We start from the raw sequence: 18,394 nt of genomic DNA on the forward strand, positions 1-18,394 counted from the left end.
ATTTCAAAAGATTCCCCACCACTATAGCACCGAATTGCCTAATATTGCTTGGGCACATGGCTGCTTGCACGTATGTGGTACAGCATTCCAGGCTGCGGCTCAGTCCCCTTCAGGCTTGGCTAGCCCGAGTTTACAGGCCGAACAGAGACCACCTAGACAGACTGGTCACACTCATTCTTCAGGTCCACAAGTCCCTCTGGTGGTGGCTCAACCCATGAACAATATGTACAGGAATACCCTTCTCCAAACCTCAGCCATCGCTATCACTAGTCATAGATGTGTTGGTGATGGAATGGGGAGCACACCTAGGCGGACTCAGGACTCAAGGTCTCTGGTCCCAGGCAGAATTTCCGCTGCACATCAATGTCCAGGAACTGCGTGCCGTGTGCCTCGCTTGCCAGACGTTTGAAACCTATCTACAGAGCAGATGTGTATCGGTAGTGACAGACGATACCACAGTGATGTTCTATATAAACAGATAGGGTGGTGCTTGCTCTTCTACTCTCTGTCAAGAAGCCCTCAGGCTGTGGGACTTCTGCATCACACACTTGATACACTTGGAGGTGTTTGTATCTTCCGGGCTCGCAGAACAAACTGGCCGATCACTTCAGCAGGTCCTTTCATGGCCACGAGTGGTCTCTCCACCCAGATGTCGTGTTCAGCGCTTTCCAAAGGTGGGGATCTCCCCTGATAGACCTGTTCGTAACATGGCGCAACAGGAAGTGTTGGCAATTCTGCTCCTTCCTGAATCACAGCCCAGGCTCTCTGGTGGATGTCTTTCTTCTTTCATGGAAGGGGCACCTGCTGTATGTATTCCCGCCTTTCCCAGTAATCCACAAAGTTCTCTTCAAGGTCCAATGAGAGAAAGCATTGCTAATCTTGATAGCACCAGCGTGGCCACATCATCGCTGGTTGACTACGCTGCTAGACTTGTCAGTGGACATGCTTATAACTCTGCCCCTGGTTCCGGACCTGATCACGCAGACCATGGCTGCCTCCAGCACCCCAACCTAGAGTCTCTCCACCTTACAGTATGGAAACTCCATGGCTCAACCCGTTGGAGCTTGCATGCTCAGATTCAGTTAGGGAGGTAGTCCTTGGAAGCAGAAACCTTTCCACTTGCTCTGGGGCTGGAGCACCCATGGGGAAAAATTGGTGGGTGCTCTGCACCCACCGGCAGCCAAGCTCCCCACCCCAGCTCGCCTCTGCCTCCTCCTCCTCCTCCCCTGAGCATGCTGTGCCTGCTTCTCCGAGCGCTTGCCGCCAGCTGTTTCACGGTGTAACAAGCTCCGGGAGGGTGGGGGGAGGAGCGGGAACACAGCACGTTCGGGGAGGAGGTGGGGAAGAGGCAGGGCCGGGATTTGGGGAAGGGGTCCACCAGGAGTAGGGAGGGGGCGGAGTTGCATCGGGGATTTTGGGGAAGGGGTTGGAATGGGGGTGGGGCGGGGCTGGAGTTGGGGCGGGGCTGGGGGGTACGAGCACCCACCGGCACCAGGAGAAGTTGGCGCCTATGTCACACAGCAGGCTAGAGATGATGCTGCATTTGGCAGAGCGATGCTTCAGTCTGTGTCTCTGTGAACTCCGACCCCTCTTCCTAGGGAGTGTTTGGCAGTCACCTACTTAGAATCGACATAGCAGTCACTTGGAGAAGAAAAAACGGTTACCTACCTTTCATAACTATTGTTCTTCAAGATATGTTGCTCATGTTCATTCTAAGACCCACCTGCCTCCCCTCTGTTGGAGTACTGGGCAAGAAGGAACTGAAGAGGCGGCAGGTTGGAAGGGACCTATATATACTGCCATAAAGGCATGACTCTAGGGGCTCCACAGCCAACCCTGATGGGTACGCTAGGGGGAAAAACCTTCTGCTGACTCTGCACACAGTGCTCACACACCTACTTGGAATGGACATGAGCAACACATCTCGAAGAACAACACTTATGAAAGGGAGGTAACTCTTTTTTCCCACTTCCATAGCCTTCCTCAAGAATATTCCAGTCACAGAAATATGCAAAGAAGTGACTTGGACATCTGCTCATACATTTATTGACCATTATGCAGTCACACACGACTCAGCATCCGATGCCATATTTGACTCCTCTGTCTTATCCTCAATATTAGACTCAACTCCGAAGCCCCATTCCTCCATTAGGAGTACTGCTGTAGAGTCGTTTTGAGTGGAGCACCCATAGGGACGCTACTGAAAGAAGAAAGGGTTACTCACCTTGTACAGTAACTGTGGTTCTTTGAGATGTGTGACCCTGTGGGTGCTCCACTTTCCGTACTCCTCCCCTCTGCTTCAGAGCACTTAACAATGAGCTCTGTGGTAGAGAAAGAAATGAGGGCGTTTCACTCATGCAGCCCTATATAGCCCTTGGGCAGAGAACGAGACAGGGAGAGCACATGTGCAGGCCGAATGGACACTGCTTCCTAAAATCTCCGATCTGAGGCGCAGGGATGCGAATACAACTAGAGTTGAGCTCCCACAGGGCAACACATCTCGAAGACCCACACTTACTGTACAAGGTGAGTAATCTTCCTTTTTTGTTTTTTTTTCTCCAGAGATGGCCCCTGCTAAATAAATAACTCTTTTTAATGATTTTACTGTAGTTCACATTAATTCACTCAACTTCTGGCTTCTAGCACATTTTGCTGATGCTGGCATACGAGGAAAATCCAACTCCAGTGTGAAAGTAGCCAGTTTATTTGTGGCAGGGTTGTGACGCAATTATGCTTACAGCTTTAGTTCAGTCTGTACTATTGCAATGCTTAGGGATTACTAAATTCTGAAATATAATCTTTCATTTTGTGTTTCTAATATAGGAAAAGGAAGTTGCATGCAGAATTAGTGAAGAACACAGATAATTATGTAGCCAACATCATAAAAGCTAAGCAGTACATTGAAGAGAAGAGAAACAACTTGAATGGCTCCATGAGGCTAGCAAAGGAGTTAAAAATGACACCCTCGTTAAGACCCTGTTGTGATTTGAATCAGGTAGTTAAATTAATCCACTGTAAAATTTTCTTTCAGTGGATTAGCCAGGCTCAGTTTCTTTTACGTTTTTACTCTTCTGGCTGAAAGTTTTAGGCTGTTACTGTGATCCATCTTCCTGTTTAATAATTCAAGATTAAGTTTGTTACAGTAAAACTTATCAGGTGCCTGTTTAGGTTAGGCAGGCTTAAATTAAGTTGCTTGCTCACCGTTCTGGTTCAGAATAAAATTATTTATTTCTTAAATTTTATGTGCAAGTGAAGTGTCGTGTGCTGATTGTCCAATACTGGAGACTGTTATCCCTGATACAGGATCTGTTCATGTATCTGATGTTTATGTAATAGAAAATGAAATTGCTCTTTTTTTAAATTTGAGGTTATTCATAACTTAAAGTTGACAGTTGAGGGTGAACTCTCGAGGGTGGATACTTTGAAGGAAAGAACATCTCTAAGGTAAATTATTCAAGCCTGAGTTACAGTAGAAGGTAAAAACTGTGAGACAGTGGTATTTATGCATCTAAAGTAGTAAACTGATACTCTTATTTTTAATAAGTTTAATACAAATTAAGATAATCAGAAATAGAAGAAATGGACTTGTCTTGAGTAATTTGTGTGACTTATGTGATAGATATGAAAAAATGCCCAATAGCACCAGTTTGAATCATTCTTCTGAAATAAGCAAATAGAAAAGTACATGTGAAATCGATGTATTAAAAATCTATGAAATTGACTTTACTGTTCTGTAAACACAGAAGTGTTTGCATTTCAAAAGATATAAGCAAACTTTCACCATGTGTAACACATAAATAGGGCTGTCAAGCAATTAAAAAAATTAGTAGCCATTAATCGCACTGCTAAACAATAATAAAATACCATTATTGAAATATTTTTGGATGTTTTCTACATTTTCAAATATATTGATTGCAATTACAACACAAAATACAAAGTGTACAGTGCTTAACTTTATTTTTGATTACAAGTATTTGCACTGTAAAAAAAACAAAAGTAATAGTATTTTTCATTTCACCTAATACAAGTACTGTGGTGCAATCTCTTTATCATGAAAGTAAACTTAAAAGTTATAGAATTATTTACAAAAAACACTGCATTCAAAAATAAAACAATGTAAAATTTCAGAGCCTGCAAGTCCACTCAGTCCTACTTCTTGTACAGCCAATCGCTCAGACAAACAAGTTTGTTTACATTTGCAGGAGATAATGCTGCTGCTTCTTGTTTACAATGTCACCTGAAAGTGAGAACAGGCATTCTGATGGCACTGTTGTAGCTGGTGTTGCAAGGTATTTACATGCCAGATGTGCTAAAGATTCATATGTCCCTTTGTGATTCAACCAACATTCCAGAGGACATGCTTCCATGCGGATGACGCTCGTTAAAAAATAATGCGTTAATTAAATTTGTGACTGAACTCCTTGGGGGAGAATTGTATGTCCCCTGCTCTGTTCTACCCACATTCTGACATATATTTCATGTTATAGCAGTCTCAACTGATGACCCAGCACATGTTCATTTTAAGAATACTGTCACTGAAGATTGACAAAACACAAAGAAGGCACCAATGTGACATTTCTAAAGATTGCTACAGCAGTAGATTCAAGGTTTAAGAATCTGAAGTGCCTTCCAAAATCTGAGAGGGACGAGGTGTGGAGCGTGCTTTCAGAAGTCTTAAAAGAGTAACACTCCAATGCAGAAACTACAGAACCCAAACCACCAAAAAAGAAAATCAACCTTCTGCTGGTGGCATCTGACGCAGAAGTGTAGTAAGCAAGACACGAGAAGTAATTCTTCTTCTGCCCTGCTCCACACTGATCAGGCCTCATCTGGAGTATTGTGTCCGGTTCTGGGCACCACATTTCAGGAAGGATGTGGACAAATTGGAGAGAGTCTAGAGAAGAGCGACAAAAATGATGAAAGGTCTAGCAAACATGACCTATGAGGGAAGATTGAAAAAATTGGGTTTGCTTAGTCTTGAAAAGAGAAGACTGAGAGGGGACATACCTTTTCAAGTACGTAAAAGGTTGTTACGAGGAGGAAGAAAAAATGATGTTCTTAACCTCTGAGGATAGGACGAGAAGCAAGGGGCTTAAATTGCAGCAAGGGAGGTGTAGGTTGGACATTAGGAAAAACTTCCCAACAGTCAGGGTGGTTAAGCACTGGAATGAATTGCCTGGGAAGGTTGTAGAGTGTCCATCATTGGAGATTTTTAAGAACAGGTTAGACAAACTCCTGTCAGGGATGGTCTAGATAATACTTAGTCCTGCCATGAGTGCCGGGGACTGGACTAGATGACCTCTCTAGGTCCCGTCCAGTTCTATGATTCTATGACTTGTAGGCTCTGAAGCTTTACATTGTTTTGTTTTTGAGTGCAATTATGTAACAATGATGAAGAGAGTGCACTACAGTACTTGTATGGGATTAATTGAAAAATACTATTTCGTTTATCATTTTTACAGTGCAAATATTTGTAATAAAAAATGATACACACTTTGATTTCAGTTACAACACCGAATACAATATATGTGAAAATGTAGAAAAACATCCAAAATATTAAATAATTTCAATTGGTATTCTGTTAACAGTGCGATTGAAACTGCGATGAATTACAATTAATTTTTTTAATCACGATTTTTTAAGTTAATCACATGAGTTAACTGCGATTAATTGACAGCCCTAATAAATAATAATCAAGTAGTAATACACTGTATAAAAGTGAGTAACTTAAATTTTTTTCCAATCAAATGTCCACTCTTCTGCCCCTCGTGTATGCTGGGCTCCCACATGGGCTGCTCAAGATGAAATCTCAGTGGCCCCTGGCCATGAATTTTCTAACAGAAATGAAAGCAAATAATACGCAACTCCAACTTAAAGCTGGTACAGCTTCAGAGCCACAGTCCTGACTGTCGCATCTTTATTTGGGTGCTGCTGTCCCTCTCTTGATCAAGGAAATAGTCAGAAATCTTTATTTTCAGTTCTGTTAGCCTACTTCCTGCTATATGATAGGAATCAGATTTTGAGAGTTCTGAGACTAGCCAGAAAATTGAATATAAAAACTTTAAGATTTTTTTTCCCTGTATTAATTTGTCAATTTTGATTTGGCAGGAGGTGGAAATAGTGGCTTCATTTTGATGTAAGCCAGAAACAAAGAAAGGTTTAAATACTTGGGCTTTGAGTACACTTTAGTTCCTGAGGATTGTTATTGGAGAATATAATTTATATTTTCACTACCCTAAGGATTATTTGTGGAACAGTGTTAGGCATTGATATAGAAACTCACCAAATAGATGCAGAAGTAGTAAAGGAATGCTCGGAAATCAGATTATACCACATAATATATTTATGTGTAAAGGTGAATGAGCAACCAAGTCTACCATTAGAGAGCTGTCATCAGTGTGTTAGTCATTGGTAATTTTTCTTGGCTAAAACTGGAGAAATGGAAAACTGAATTGATCTCTGTTTCTTCACATTGCTTCAGACCCTATAGGACTTCACTAATTAGTTAATATAATATTTGTGAATTGTCAGATTGATTTAAACCTTTGGGTGACCTCCCTGATATCATTCTTCTTTTACTTTAGATTTCTCATGAACTGTGATGAAATTACCTCTGTGTTCAAAAACATAGGGAAGATTGAATTGGAAATACCTGCAAAGTAAGCATTTTCTTTTTTTTCTTTTTTTTTTTAAGTAAAGAAAACTAGTGCAGTGATTTATGCAATTTTCTTACCGCTGAGCAATTTACAAACACCTCTAGCAAAGGTCTACATGTATGCTTACTGATTTTAAAACTAGAATGTACAGTTGTAGCAAGAGATCTTAAGTCAGTATTTCAGTCTTTCTTGTTTGATTCAGATAAGAAGCAGGACTTCAGAATAGGTTAAAACTACTTATTGGCGGATTGGGTACCATTGGGTATATTGGTATAAGGTGCCTTTACCATTGGAATTTCTTTATGCTAAACATTATACCAACCTCAAGTTACAGAAAGGGGTGGAATAATAGGGATGTCAGTACTTCCAGTAAATGAAAATTACTCTGAGTAAATGTAAACCCATTTGTAAAGTTAATAGCAAATACTAAAATATTCAGTAATACATCTTTTGAGGATAAACTCTGATTATGAGGTAACAGAAAAATCAATATAGATTAAACATAAATGACACATTTTCTTATTGGAAAACAACTATTGTTTCTGTTTTATTGAGCCTCTTTGCTTTCACTTGCTCAAACAGGTTTTTGACAAATGACTATAAATTATGATGATTTATAGTATATCAAATTGATGGACTGTTTGTAGTGGAGTGCCACAGGTGTCAGTATTTGGATAATCACTGCCATCAATAGTCTGAAAAAGGGGGCATAGAGCATTCTAACGTGTAGATAATCATAGAATCATAGAATATCAGGGTTGGAAGGGACCTCAGGAGGTCATCTAGTCCAACCCCCTGCTCAAAGCAGGACCAATCCCCAATCAAATCATCCCAGCCAAGGCTTTGTCAAGCCTGACCTTAAAAACTTCCAAGGAAGGAGATTCTACCACCTCCCTAGGTAACGCATTCCAGTGTTTCACCACCCTCCTGGTGAAAAAGTTTTTCCTAATATCCAACCTAAACCTCCCCCACTGCAACTTGAAACCATTACTCCTTGTCCTGTCCTCTTCTACCACTGAGAATAGTCTAGAACCATCCTCTCTGGAACCACCTCTCAGGTAGTTGAAAGCAGCTATCAAATCCCCCCTCATTCTTCTCTTCTGCAGACTAATAAGTCCCAGTTCCCTCAGCCTCTCCTCATAAGTCATGTGTTCCAGACCCCAATCATTTTTGTTGCCCTTCGCTGGACTCTCTCCAATTTATCCACATCCTTCTTGTAGTGTGGGGCCCAAAACTGGACACAGTACTCCAGATGAGGCCTCACCAATGTCAAATAGAGGGGAACGATCACGTCCCTCGATCTGCTCGCTATGCCCCTACTTATACATCCCAAAATGCCATTGGCCTTCTTGGCAACAAGGGCCCACTGCTGACTCATATCCAGCTTCTCGTCCACTGTAACCCCTAGGTCCTTTTCCGCAGAACTGCTGCCTAGCCATTCGGTCCCTAGTCTGTAGCTGTGCATTGGGTTCTTCCGTCCTAAGTGCAGGACCCTGCACTTATCCTTATTGAACCTCATCAGGTTTCTTTTGGCCCAGTCCTCCAATTTATCCAGGTCCCTCTGTATCCTATCTCTGCCCTCCAGCGTATCTACCACTCCTCCCAGTTTAGTATCATCCGCAAATTTGCTGAGAGTGCAATCCACACCATCCTCCAGATCATTTATGAAGATATTGAACAAAACCGGCCCCAGGACCGACCCCTGGGGCACTCCACTTGACACCGGCTGCCAACTAGACATGGAGCCATTGATCACTACCCGTTGAGCCCGACAATCTAGCCAACTTTCTACCCACCTTATAGTACATTCATCCAGCCCATACTTCTTTAACTTGCTGACAAGAATACTGTGGGAGACCGTGTCAAAAGCTTTGCTAAAGTCAAGAAACAATACATCCACTGCTTTCCCTTCATCCACAGAATCAGTAATCTCATCATAGAAGGCGATTAGATTAGTCAGGCATGACCTTCCCTTGGTGAATCCATGCTGACTGTTCCTGATCACTTTCCTCTCGTGTAAGTGCTTCAGGATTGATTCCTTGAGGACCTGCTCCATGATTTTTCCGGGGACTGAGGTGAGGCTGACTGGCCTGTAGTTCCCAGGATCCTCCTTCTTCCCTTTTTTAAAGATTGGCACTACATTAGCCTTTTTCTAGTCATCTGGGACTTCCCCCGTTCGCCACGAGTTTTCAAAGATAATGGCCAATGGCTCTGCAATCACATCCGCCAATTCCTTTAGCACTCTCGGATGCAACTCGTCCGGCCCCATGGACTTTTGTGCACGTCCAGCTTTTCTAAATAGTCCCTAACCACCTCTTTCTCCACAGAGGGCTGGCCATCTACTCCCCATGTTGCGATGCCCAGCGCAGCAGTCTGGGAGCTGTCCTTGTTAGTGAAGACAGAGGCAAAAAAAGCATTGAGCACATTAGCTTTTTCCACATCCTCTGTCACTAGGTTGCCTCCCTCATTCAGTAAGGGGCCCACACTTTCCTTGGCTTTCTTCTTGTTGCCAACATACCTGAAGAAACCCTTCTTGTTACTCTTGACATCTCTTGCTAGCTGCAGCTCCAGGTGCGATTTGGCCCTCCTGATTTCATTCCTACATGCCCGAGCAATATTTTTATACTCTTCCCTGGTCATATGTCCAACCTTCCACTTCTTGTAAGCTTCTTTTTTATGTTTAAGATCCGCTAGGATTTCACCATTAAGCCAAGCTGGTCGCCTGCCATATTTACTATTCTTTCGACTCATCGGGATGGTTTGTCCCTGTAACCTCAACAGGGATTCCTTGAAATACAGCCAGCTCTCCTGGACTCCTTTCCCCTTCATGTTAGTCCCCCCAGAGGATCCTACCCATCCGCTCCCTGAGGGAGTCAGTCTGCTTTCCTGAAGTCCAGGGTCCGTATCCTGCTCCTTACCTTTCTTCCCTGTGTCAGGATCCTGAACTCGACCAACTCATGGTCACTGCCTCCCAGATTCCCATCCACTTTTGCTTCCCCCACTAATTCTTCCCTGTTTGTGAGCAGCAGGTCAAGAAAAGCTCCCCCCCTAGTTGGCTCGTCTAGCACTTGCACCAGGAAATTGTCCCCTACGCTTTCCAAAAACTTCCTGGATTGTCTATGCACCGCTGTATTGCTCTCCCAGCAAATATCGGGAAAATTAAAGTCACCCATGAGAACCAGGGCGTGCGATCTAGTAGCTTCTGCGAGTTGCCGGAAGAAAGCCTCATCCACCTCATCCCCCTGGTCCGGTGGTCTATAGCAGACTCCCACCACTACATAACTCTTGTTACTCACACTTCTAAACTTAATCCAGAGACACTCAGGTTTTTCTGCAGTTTCGTACCGGAGCTCTGAGCAGTCATACTGCTCCCTTACATACAGTTCTACTCCCCCACCTTTTCTGCCCTGCCTGTCCTTCCTGAACAGTTTATAACCATCCATGACAGTACTCCAGTCATGTGAGTTATCCCACCAAGTCTCTGTTATTCCAATCACGTCATAATTCCCTGACATCACCAGGACCTCCAGTTCTCCCTGCTTGTTTCCAAGGCTTTGTGCATTCGTATATAAGCACTTGAGATAACCTGCTGATCGCCCCTCATTCAAAGTATGAGGCAGGAGCCCTCCCCTCACAGATGTTCCTGCCTGTGCTTCCTCCCGGAATCCTGCTTGCCCACTTACCTCAGGGCTTTGGTCTCCTTCCCCCGGTGAACCTAGTTTAAAGCCCTCCTCACTAGGTTAGCCAGCCTGCTCGCAAAGATGCTCTTCCCTCTCTTCGTAAGATGGAGCCCGTCTCTGCCCAGCACTCCTTCTTCATGGAACACCATCCCATGGTCAAAGAATCCAAAGCCTTCTCTCTGACACCACCTGCGTAGCCATTTGTTGACTTCCACGATTCGACTGTCCCTGCCCTGGCCTTTTCCTTCCACGGGGAGGATGGATGAGAACACCACTTGCGCCTCAAACTCCTTTATCCTTCTTCCCAGAGCCACGTAGTCCGCAGTGATCCGCTCAAGGTCATTCTTGGCAGTATCATTGGTGCCCACGTGGAGAAGCAGGAAGGGGTAGCGATCCGAGGGCTTGATGAGTCTCGGCAGTCTCTCCGTCACATCACGAATCTTAGCCCCTGGCAAGCAACAGACTTCTCGGTTTTCCCGGTCAGGGCGGCAGATAGATGACTCAGTCCCCCGGAGGAGAGAGTCCCCGACCACCACCACCCGCCTCCTTCTCTTGGGAGTGGTGGTCGTGGAACCCCCCATCTCAGGACAGTGCATCTCATGCCTTCCAACCAGCGGAGTCTCCTTCTGCTCCCTTCCCTCAGACGTATCATCTGGTCCACTCTCCGCATTAGTACCTGTGGAGAGAACATGAAAGCGGTTAGTTACCTGTGTCCGTGTTGCTGAAGCCCGGACATTCCCCCTTCTTCTTCTGGAGGTCACATGTTGCCAAGCTTCTTCACTGGCCTCTTGTTTGGGAAATGTTAAGTCCAGTGAGGAGAGAGAAGAAACTCTAAAGAGGGACTTAGAGAGGCTAGGAGTGTAAGGCCATATCCCCATACCAATCTTTAAGCCAAACTATGCATTGAAATCAGTGAATAGTTTTGTTTAAAAACTGATGGCATATTGTGGCCCATAGGTAGGGGGGGAAAACTTAGATTCAACCTGGAAAAATTCAATACACCAAGGAAAAACCCTGATATGCTTGGAGATAGAAACTTAAAGAGCAGTGAAGTTAATAGAGATGGAGGATGAAAGAATATAGCAAAGTATATATGGCTTTACTCTGGGGGCATTCTGCGCCAAAAAATAAAAATTCTGTGCACAATATTTAAAATTCTGCATATTTTATTTGTCAAAATAACACTGCATAATCATGCCAGTTTCAAATATTTTGGTAATTTACTTCAAAATACCTGTCAGCTGCCAGGAACCGTCTAGCTCTAGCTCCCTCTCCCTCTCCCCAGCAGTGTCGTCTTTGTGCGAGCTGGGTTCTGCTTGGTCCAGTGGCCTCTAGTGGCAGCTAGCAGCACTGCAGCCCATTTCTTTTGCGGGAGGGAAGGAAAATCTGTGTGCACAACGTTAATTTCTGCAAAATTCTGCATTGTGCAAAGGCACAGAATTCCCTCAGGAGTAGGGCTTGGAGCAGCCAGAACAGGCATAGCATCAGAGACAGTAGCCCTCTGTAAATCTTTGAAACCTACTCTATAATGCTGCATTATTTGATCTGGACATGGCTGCAAATGAAGACAGATGCAGGGATGGATTTTAAGCGGCAAGCTGCAACTGTATTAAATGATGCATGGGGATCAGTGCTTCATGTCCTATCAACCATATTTTCTCATAGTAGGCATTTTAAATGGTTCCAGTGTACGGTTACAAGGCTTCTACTATATAACCCATAATCCAGGGTAGACTCTGCTTAGTCTACCCCTAAGACTCATAGAAGATTAGGGTTGGAAGAGATCTCAGGAGGTCATGTAGTCCAACCTCCTGCTGAAAGCAGGACCAACACCAAATAAATCAGTAGTAGGATTCAGACTCAGTGTGCTCATCTGAATCCTACTACTCCCCCACCCCTGGAAGGAGGACAGGACACTAAAAGGTTAGGACGTCGTCCCCACATCCCACAAGCACAAGGCCCATCAGCAAAATCGCAAGCCTTCTGGGAACCATTCTTTTTAATTTCATTAGAATCCAGCCACAAGTTGTGACAAAACTATCACATATTATGAAATCCTATTCCTGTTTAACCTAACTGTGCCTCCAGGATGCTGTAAAGCAGGGGAAAAACCCATCAGGCCTATGCTAATATGGCCCCAATGGAAAGAAAAAAATATTTCTTGACCCCAAAATAGGTGATTGGTCAGACCTGCAGCTTCTGCAAGACAGCTGTGAAACTACAGTTACAGGGAGAGGGAATAGGGCTGCTGAAATAAAGTAAAAAAAGGTTCCATGTATCCTGGGCTAGGGGTTAAATTTGTGGAGGAGGAGGAGTGACAGACCAATTAGCTCCCTTCCTCCCCAGCTGGCCAGTGAGTGGATAAAGCCTCTGTAGGGGGAGTGGCCACCCTTGTGACCCCAGTGAGTGCTCTACTTCCCCTTTCTACTGGGGCTGTCCTAATTTCTGCCTGTCTCATCAAGTTTTCCACTTGTTGAGGTAGGTGGGTTTCGTTCCTGGCACCTCAACACCAGAAGGATGAGGGAGGGAGTTCAAAGAAAAGCAACAGTGATTAAGAAAGGAATTAGTTTTTGAGGAAATATTTAAAAGAATCGAATGTGTTCTAGTATAGGTTGAGCACGTGTGTTGGTGTGAAGGCAGATGAGGAGAAAATATTTGAAGGGTGTAAACAGCATGCAGAAAGAAGAATGATTTAGGTATCACAGCAGGAATGAACTAAAGAAAAGAAAAATGTTTGAATGTTGGGAAAATTCCATCAGTCAGGTACTGTCTTGCCCAGTTATCCCAGGTGTATTAGGTCTGTCTTACACTGGGAATTTGCGTCTATTCTAGCCAGCTTTAATACATAACTAGTGCAGACAACAAGTATAAACCAGGAAAACTACAATTTGCACAAGTGAAACTTTATTTCTGCTTGAATCAAGGTAATGTGCTTTTGTGTAAAATGTGGCTTTCCTTTTCCAGACTTACATGCGGTGCAGTTATATGGGGACCTGGCCATCAATTGCAGGAATTGGGATGAGTTCCTAGTGGAGACAGGGCAGAATGAAGAATAATCTCTTAAGGAAAATGACAGGTTTCAGAGTAGCAGCCGTGTTAGTCTGTATTCGCAAAAAGAAAAGGAGTACTTGTGGCACCTTAGAGACTAACCAATTTATTTGAGTATAAGCTTTCGTGAGCTACAGCTCACTTCATCGGATGCATTCAGTGAAGTGAGCTGTAGCTCACAAAAGCTTATACTCAAAGAAATTTTTCTAAGGTGCCACAAGTACTCCTTTTTCTTTTTAAGGAAAATGGTAGCAACCCTATTTCTGAGATATTTATAACTAGATTGGGTAGACCTCTCAAATACATGTTCTAGGAAAAATCTTCTAATGATGTAGAGTTGGACTAAATAATCTAATACTTTTTTCTTCCACGTGTTTAATATGTATTACTAGGTTTGGCAGAATTCGATTATTTATAATTTTGACAGGTAATATCAATACTTATTTTTAAGCATTATTTTAGATTTTTTTTATCAATTTAAATTTTCCACAATTACAGGAAATTACACAGGTATGTCAAAAATAGGGGAGGGTCAGATAATTTAATGACCGTATACACTGAGATTTTAAAAAGTTTAAAGCTTCATGACTGTTAAAACACAAATTGACATCACATGTAAAAATACACAAAGTAAATATTTTTTAAATAAAACTCCAATAAGTTCTCAATCAGCATTGTAAATTTTAATTATTGTCAATGGAAATATTTTTGTAGGTTTGTGTGTATGGTGAAATTTGACATTTACCACATTTAACGATAAAAATAGAATCTTTCCAAGCCTGTGTATTACTATTATTCTGAGCATTTTAGGAAAGAACATTGTGAACATAAACTCTTCACTGCTAGATTCAACAGTGAGGAAAAATAAGTATAACTTACTTTTTTCTGAGGATAGCAGGGATCTTCTGCAGGGGGTAGAGATTTTAGGGTCTGTTCCGGTCTGAAGAGCTATAGATCTTGGGGGCATTCTGCTATATAAAGCCTAGATCTATCTTTCACAGTTTTTTGGGGAGTAAGATAGTGTTGGTCATATTAGGGATTTGTTTATTTGGGATCAGTGGTTGGCATGAGGGGGATTTCCTCCCTATTTTTGTCTTGAGAACATTGTTGCTCCATTGCTTTATGATTTTAACCTTTAATGGATGTTAAGGGTATCTTGAACTTTTTGGAAGATTGCTTTTTATGTTTTTGTTTAAATTAAAAAAAATTTTTTTTGTTCTTGAGAATAAGTCCCAGTATTTTTTCATGGAATCGTGATTTTTTAAAATAAAATTCTGCTTTACTGGTACCCTTCTGTGAAATGAAACCTGAATAAATTAATATATTTCTCCAAATAGATGTTGCCCTGGAGATGATGGACAAAGCATTCTCATGGTCAGTAATCCGGGAGAAGTATCAGACTGTGACACTTATTTGTCGGTAGAAAAGAATAAATTTACACCACTTGTCAGAGGTGGTGAAGCAGAGACTCTTATACAGCAAGAACTTGATGTGCATACAGAAGTGAAAAATGTCCAGCTTTACAAATTAATTACCACACCCTCTCAAAGTATTCTGACTTTACCCCAAACGGTGTCCGGTCCTGATGTCATAATTGAAGAAATCATGGAAGATGACCAGGAAAGTGAGTTGCTTAAATTTGTAAATTTGAACATATGAATTTAATAACTTTTAAACTAGTGTGTTTCTCAAGACTAGCCCTTTTAGCACTCCCTTTGCTTCATTTTTTTTGTTGCTTTTTCTGTAGCTGGAATTTTTCCATTCAAGGTTCTGATCAGTATGGGTTCTTGGTCTTGATGGTTTCCATTGACTACTTGAGTCATCTCCTTTAGAGTCTGGGTCACTGGTTTCTGGAGATTCGTCCTCCTGGCCTTTTCCCCCAGGTCAGTCTGGGCCTTCATTCAGGCCAGTGTCTTGCTTTAACCAGTAACAGATTTAAGTCTCTCAGGTGATTGATTGCAGATATGTATTCCACCTGAGTGTGCACGTGCTTTGTGCATTGAAGCCAGGGAACTTTGCCTCACAGTACTTGTAGGGGTGGCCCTGAGTCCTCTGGTCCGTAGCTCCTCCCATGGTTATTTAAGGGCAGTACCATCCCCAAGACCCCTCAGTTCCTTCTCAGTGCCCAGGGCTTCAGTTGGAGCTTTCTGTGTGGTATTTCACTGCACGCTTTCTGTGTGACGATGTTCTGGGATTTTGCTGTATATAGTAGTAAGCCGTCAGTTATAGTAGTACCTTTAGGTTTAGTTAGTAGTTAAGTAGATTGGGATGCCTTCACCAGGTTTTGAACACTGCCCATTATGTGGGGTGCTTATCTCTAATAGTGACCCCCATTTTTGGAGTTTATTGTGCCTTGGGGAGGGGTATATTTGTAAATTCAAAAAGAGAATGCAGGTGGCAAGAGATTTTCACCTTATGGAGCATGCCACGAGACCTGGTTCAACACTGGGGACCTCCACAGATCATCTGGTCCCAGAGAGACCTTCTGAACTGGCATGAAATGTTGTTCCAGGCCCAAAGTTGAATATCTCTCTTAGGAGGAAGAGGAAGAGGGATTATTCTTCTTTTGGTCCTCTGAGGAAAAGGTCTCCAAAAGATGGACCAGAGCTATTCCATGGCTCTGAGAGAATCCTCCTCTTTTTCTAAGAGGAATGCAGACTGGCACCGTGATTAGTTGGGCACACAAGATAGAACTAGGCCATCTAACCCCTCTCTAGACCCGAGTTGATATTATTTGGATCCCGTACCATCAATTCCGGTACCATCCATGGGATGTCCATTGAGTCTGGTACTGACAGCATTGGTGTCGCCACTGACTGTCTATGCCAATGGCAACCAGGCAGCATCGGACCTTCTCTGCCTCTCCAGTAATTCAGGGCCATTCAACTGCCATGGCTGCTTCTGCTGTGTCCTAATCGCTGCCTGATATAGTTGCAGAGTTGTCTCTGTCATCAGCCCCGTTGTCGGCACTACCCAATGCTCAGAATGCCGACTTGAGGTCTGCTTCCCCCTCGGTACTGAGGGGCCCGTTGGTGCAGATGCTGTCTTCGGCACCAATGATGACACATCTGCAGGATCAGTTCCAGGCCCAGCTTTGGTACCTACATCTGTTCTGATGCCTACTGGGAGTGCGATGCCCCTTCTCGTATTCAAGGTGTCTACTACTCTACCATCCTCACTACCGATGTGTCCTGTGTATGGGCATTCAGATGAGGCTGGTTGTTTTTGCTTGCTCCATCTGGGGTGGCTTCTGCATTGCCATCGGACGACATCCAGGGTTCAGTGAGATTGAAGACATTTTCTCCTTCACCATTGCTTTCGAGCACAGCTCCCAAAAGTTTTTGAGAGCTCCTGTGAATCACCATTGGAACCAAGATTGGCACCACTCCTGCAGGAGGCATAGGAGTGTGTACTGACCACCAGTGCCCTATCCTTGTCCTCTGTGGCCTCCTTGAAATCCTTTGGACATTCTTTGATAGGCAAGGTCCTGGTCCTCAGTCCAGGGCAGAGTCTCCAATTCTGCCCGTAGTGTCCCCTCTTGAGCCACCTACATTGCAGAAAGAGACTGAGGTTGCTCTCTCTGAAATGGTTCAGTCTGAACTGTGCTTGCAGGGGCAAGTGCTCCAGCAAGAGGCTCCACTGGCCCTGCTCCCTTCCTCTTCCTCCTCACTGGATGATTCTGTGGTGCCAGATTTCTTTTTTCCTGTGCTTAAGAATTTTAAGTCTTATCAGGATCTCCTGAGATGGATGGCTATGACCTTGGATATTCAGGCTGAGTTGGTTCAGGAGAATACCCATAGGTCGGTGGACATCCTCCAGCTGTCAGCCCCAGCGAGAGTAACTGTCCCTATAAAAGAAGTGCTTTTGAAACTTACAAAAACTTTGTGGCATATGTCAGCTTCTTAACCATCCACAGCAAAGTGTACTGATAGTATTCTATCTGTGTAGGGTTTCGAGTGCCTCTACATACATCCAATCCCTAATTCTCTAGGTGTAGTGGCAGAAAATGTTAGATTATGGCAGGGGAGATAAAAGTCCATGCTTAAGGACAGAGTATACAAGGCTAGATTTGATGGGGAGAAAAAATTTATTCAATCTTGTTACAAATGCACATTATGAATCGGCAGGCACTGTTGTCTAAATATCACTTTAATTGGGAAGCTGTGTCCAGATTTACTGACAACTTGTCAGCATCCTCCAGGGAAGAGTTTAAGGGTGTTCTCGTGGAAGGCCATCTGGTGGTCAAGACATCGTTGCCAAGACACCGGCATTGGGCATGCCAGATAATTCTCCCAGTATTGTGGCATCAATTGTAACTGCAGCCTTGTGGCAGCAGACCTTCGCCATAACCCTTGAGGTCCAACAGAACATAAAGGATTTACCTTTAGATGGATGGGTTTTATTTTCTGGGAAAACCTGAGAAAACACTATATCAGGGATTGGCAACTTTTGTCATGCAGCCCGCCAGGGAAACGCCACCTGTGCCTCAAACTCCTTTATCCTTCTTCCCAGAGCCATGTAGTCTATAGCGCAGGGATTGGCAATCTTTGGCACATAGTCCTTCAGGGAAAGCCCCTGGCAGGCCGTGCCAGTTTTACTTGCCGCGTCCACAGGTTCGGTCGATTGCAGCTCCCACTGGCTGCGGGTCGCCATCCCAGGCCAATGGGGGCTGCAAGAAGGGCAGCCAGCACATCCGTTGGCCCATGCTGCTTCCCACAGCCCCAATTGGCCTGGAGCAGTGAACTGTGGCCAGTGGGAGTGCGATCGGCAGAACCCGCGGACATGGCAGGTAAACAAACTGTCGCCGCCTGCCAGAGGCTTTCCCTGGCAGGCCGTGTGCCAAAGATTGCCAATCTCTGTGCTATAGACTACATGGCTTTGGGAAGAAGGATAAAGGAGTTTGAGGCGCAAGTGGTATTCTCATCCATCCTCCCTGTGGAAGGAAAGGGCCCGGCTAGAGACCATTAAATTGTGGAAGTCAACGAATGGCTATGCAGGTGGTGTCAGAGA

The 18,394-nt window shown here is 43.8% G+C and overlaps 1 protein-coding gene across 1 annotated transcript in view; it reads left to right on the top strand.

The window, feature by feature from the left end:
• Positions 1-18,394, top strand: part of RNF17 (ring finger protein 17) — a 210,234-nt gene that overhangs the window by 45,709 nt on the left and 146,131 nt on the right. Inside the window, exons 10-13 of the mRNA XM_074957887.1 lie at positions 2,824-2,995; positions 3,368-3,444; positions 6,585-6,659; positions 14,722-15,008. Of these exons, the coding sequence (XP_074813988.1) occupies positions 2,824-2,995; positions 3,368-3,444; positions 6,585-6,659; positions 14,722-15,008 (611 nt within the window). The remainder of the gene's footprint in view (positions 1-2,823; positions 2,996-3,367; positions 3,445-6,584; positions 6,660-14,721; positions 15,009-18,394) is intronic.

Source organism: Natator depressus, chromosome 1, assembly GCF_965152275.1.
Source record: "Natator depressus isolate rNatDep1 chromosome 1, rNatDep2.hap1, whole genome shotgun sequence".
In the NCBI taxonomy this organism is placed as follows: domain Eukaryota; kingdom Metazoa; phylum Chordata; order Testudines; family Cheloniidae; genus Natator; species Natator depressus.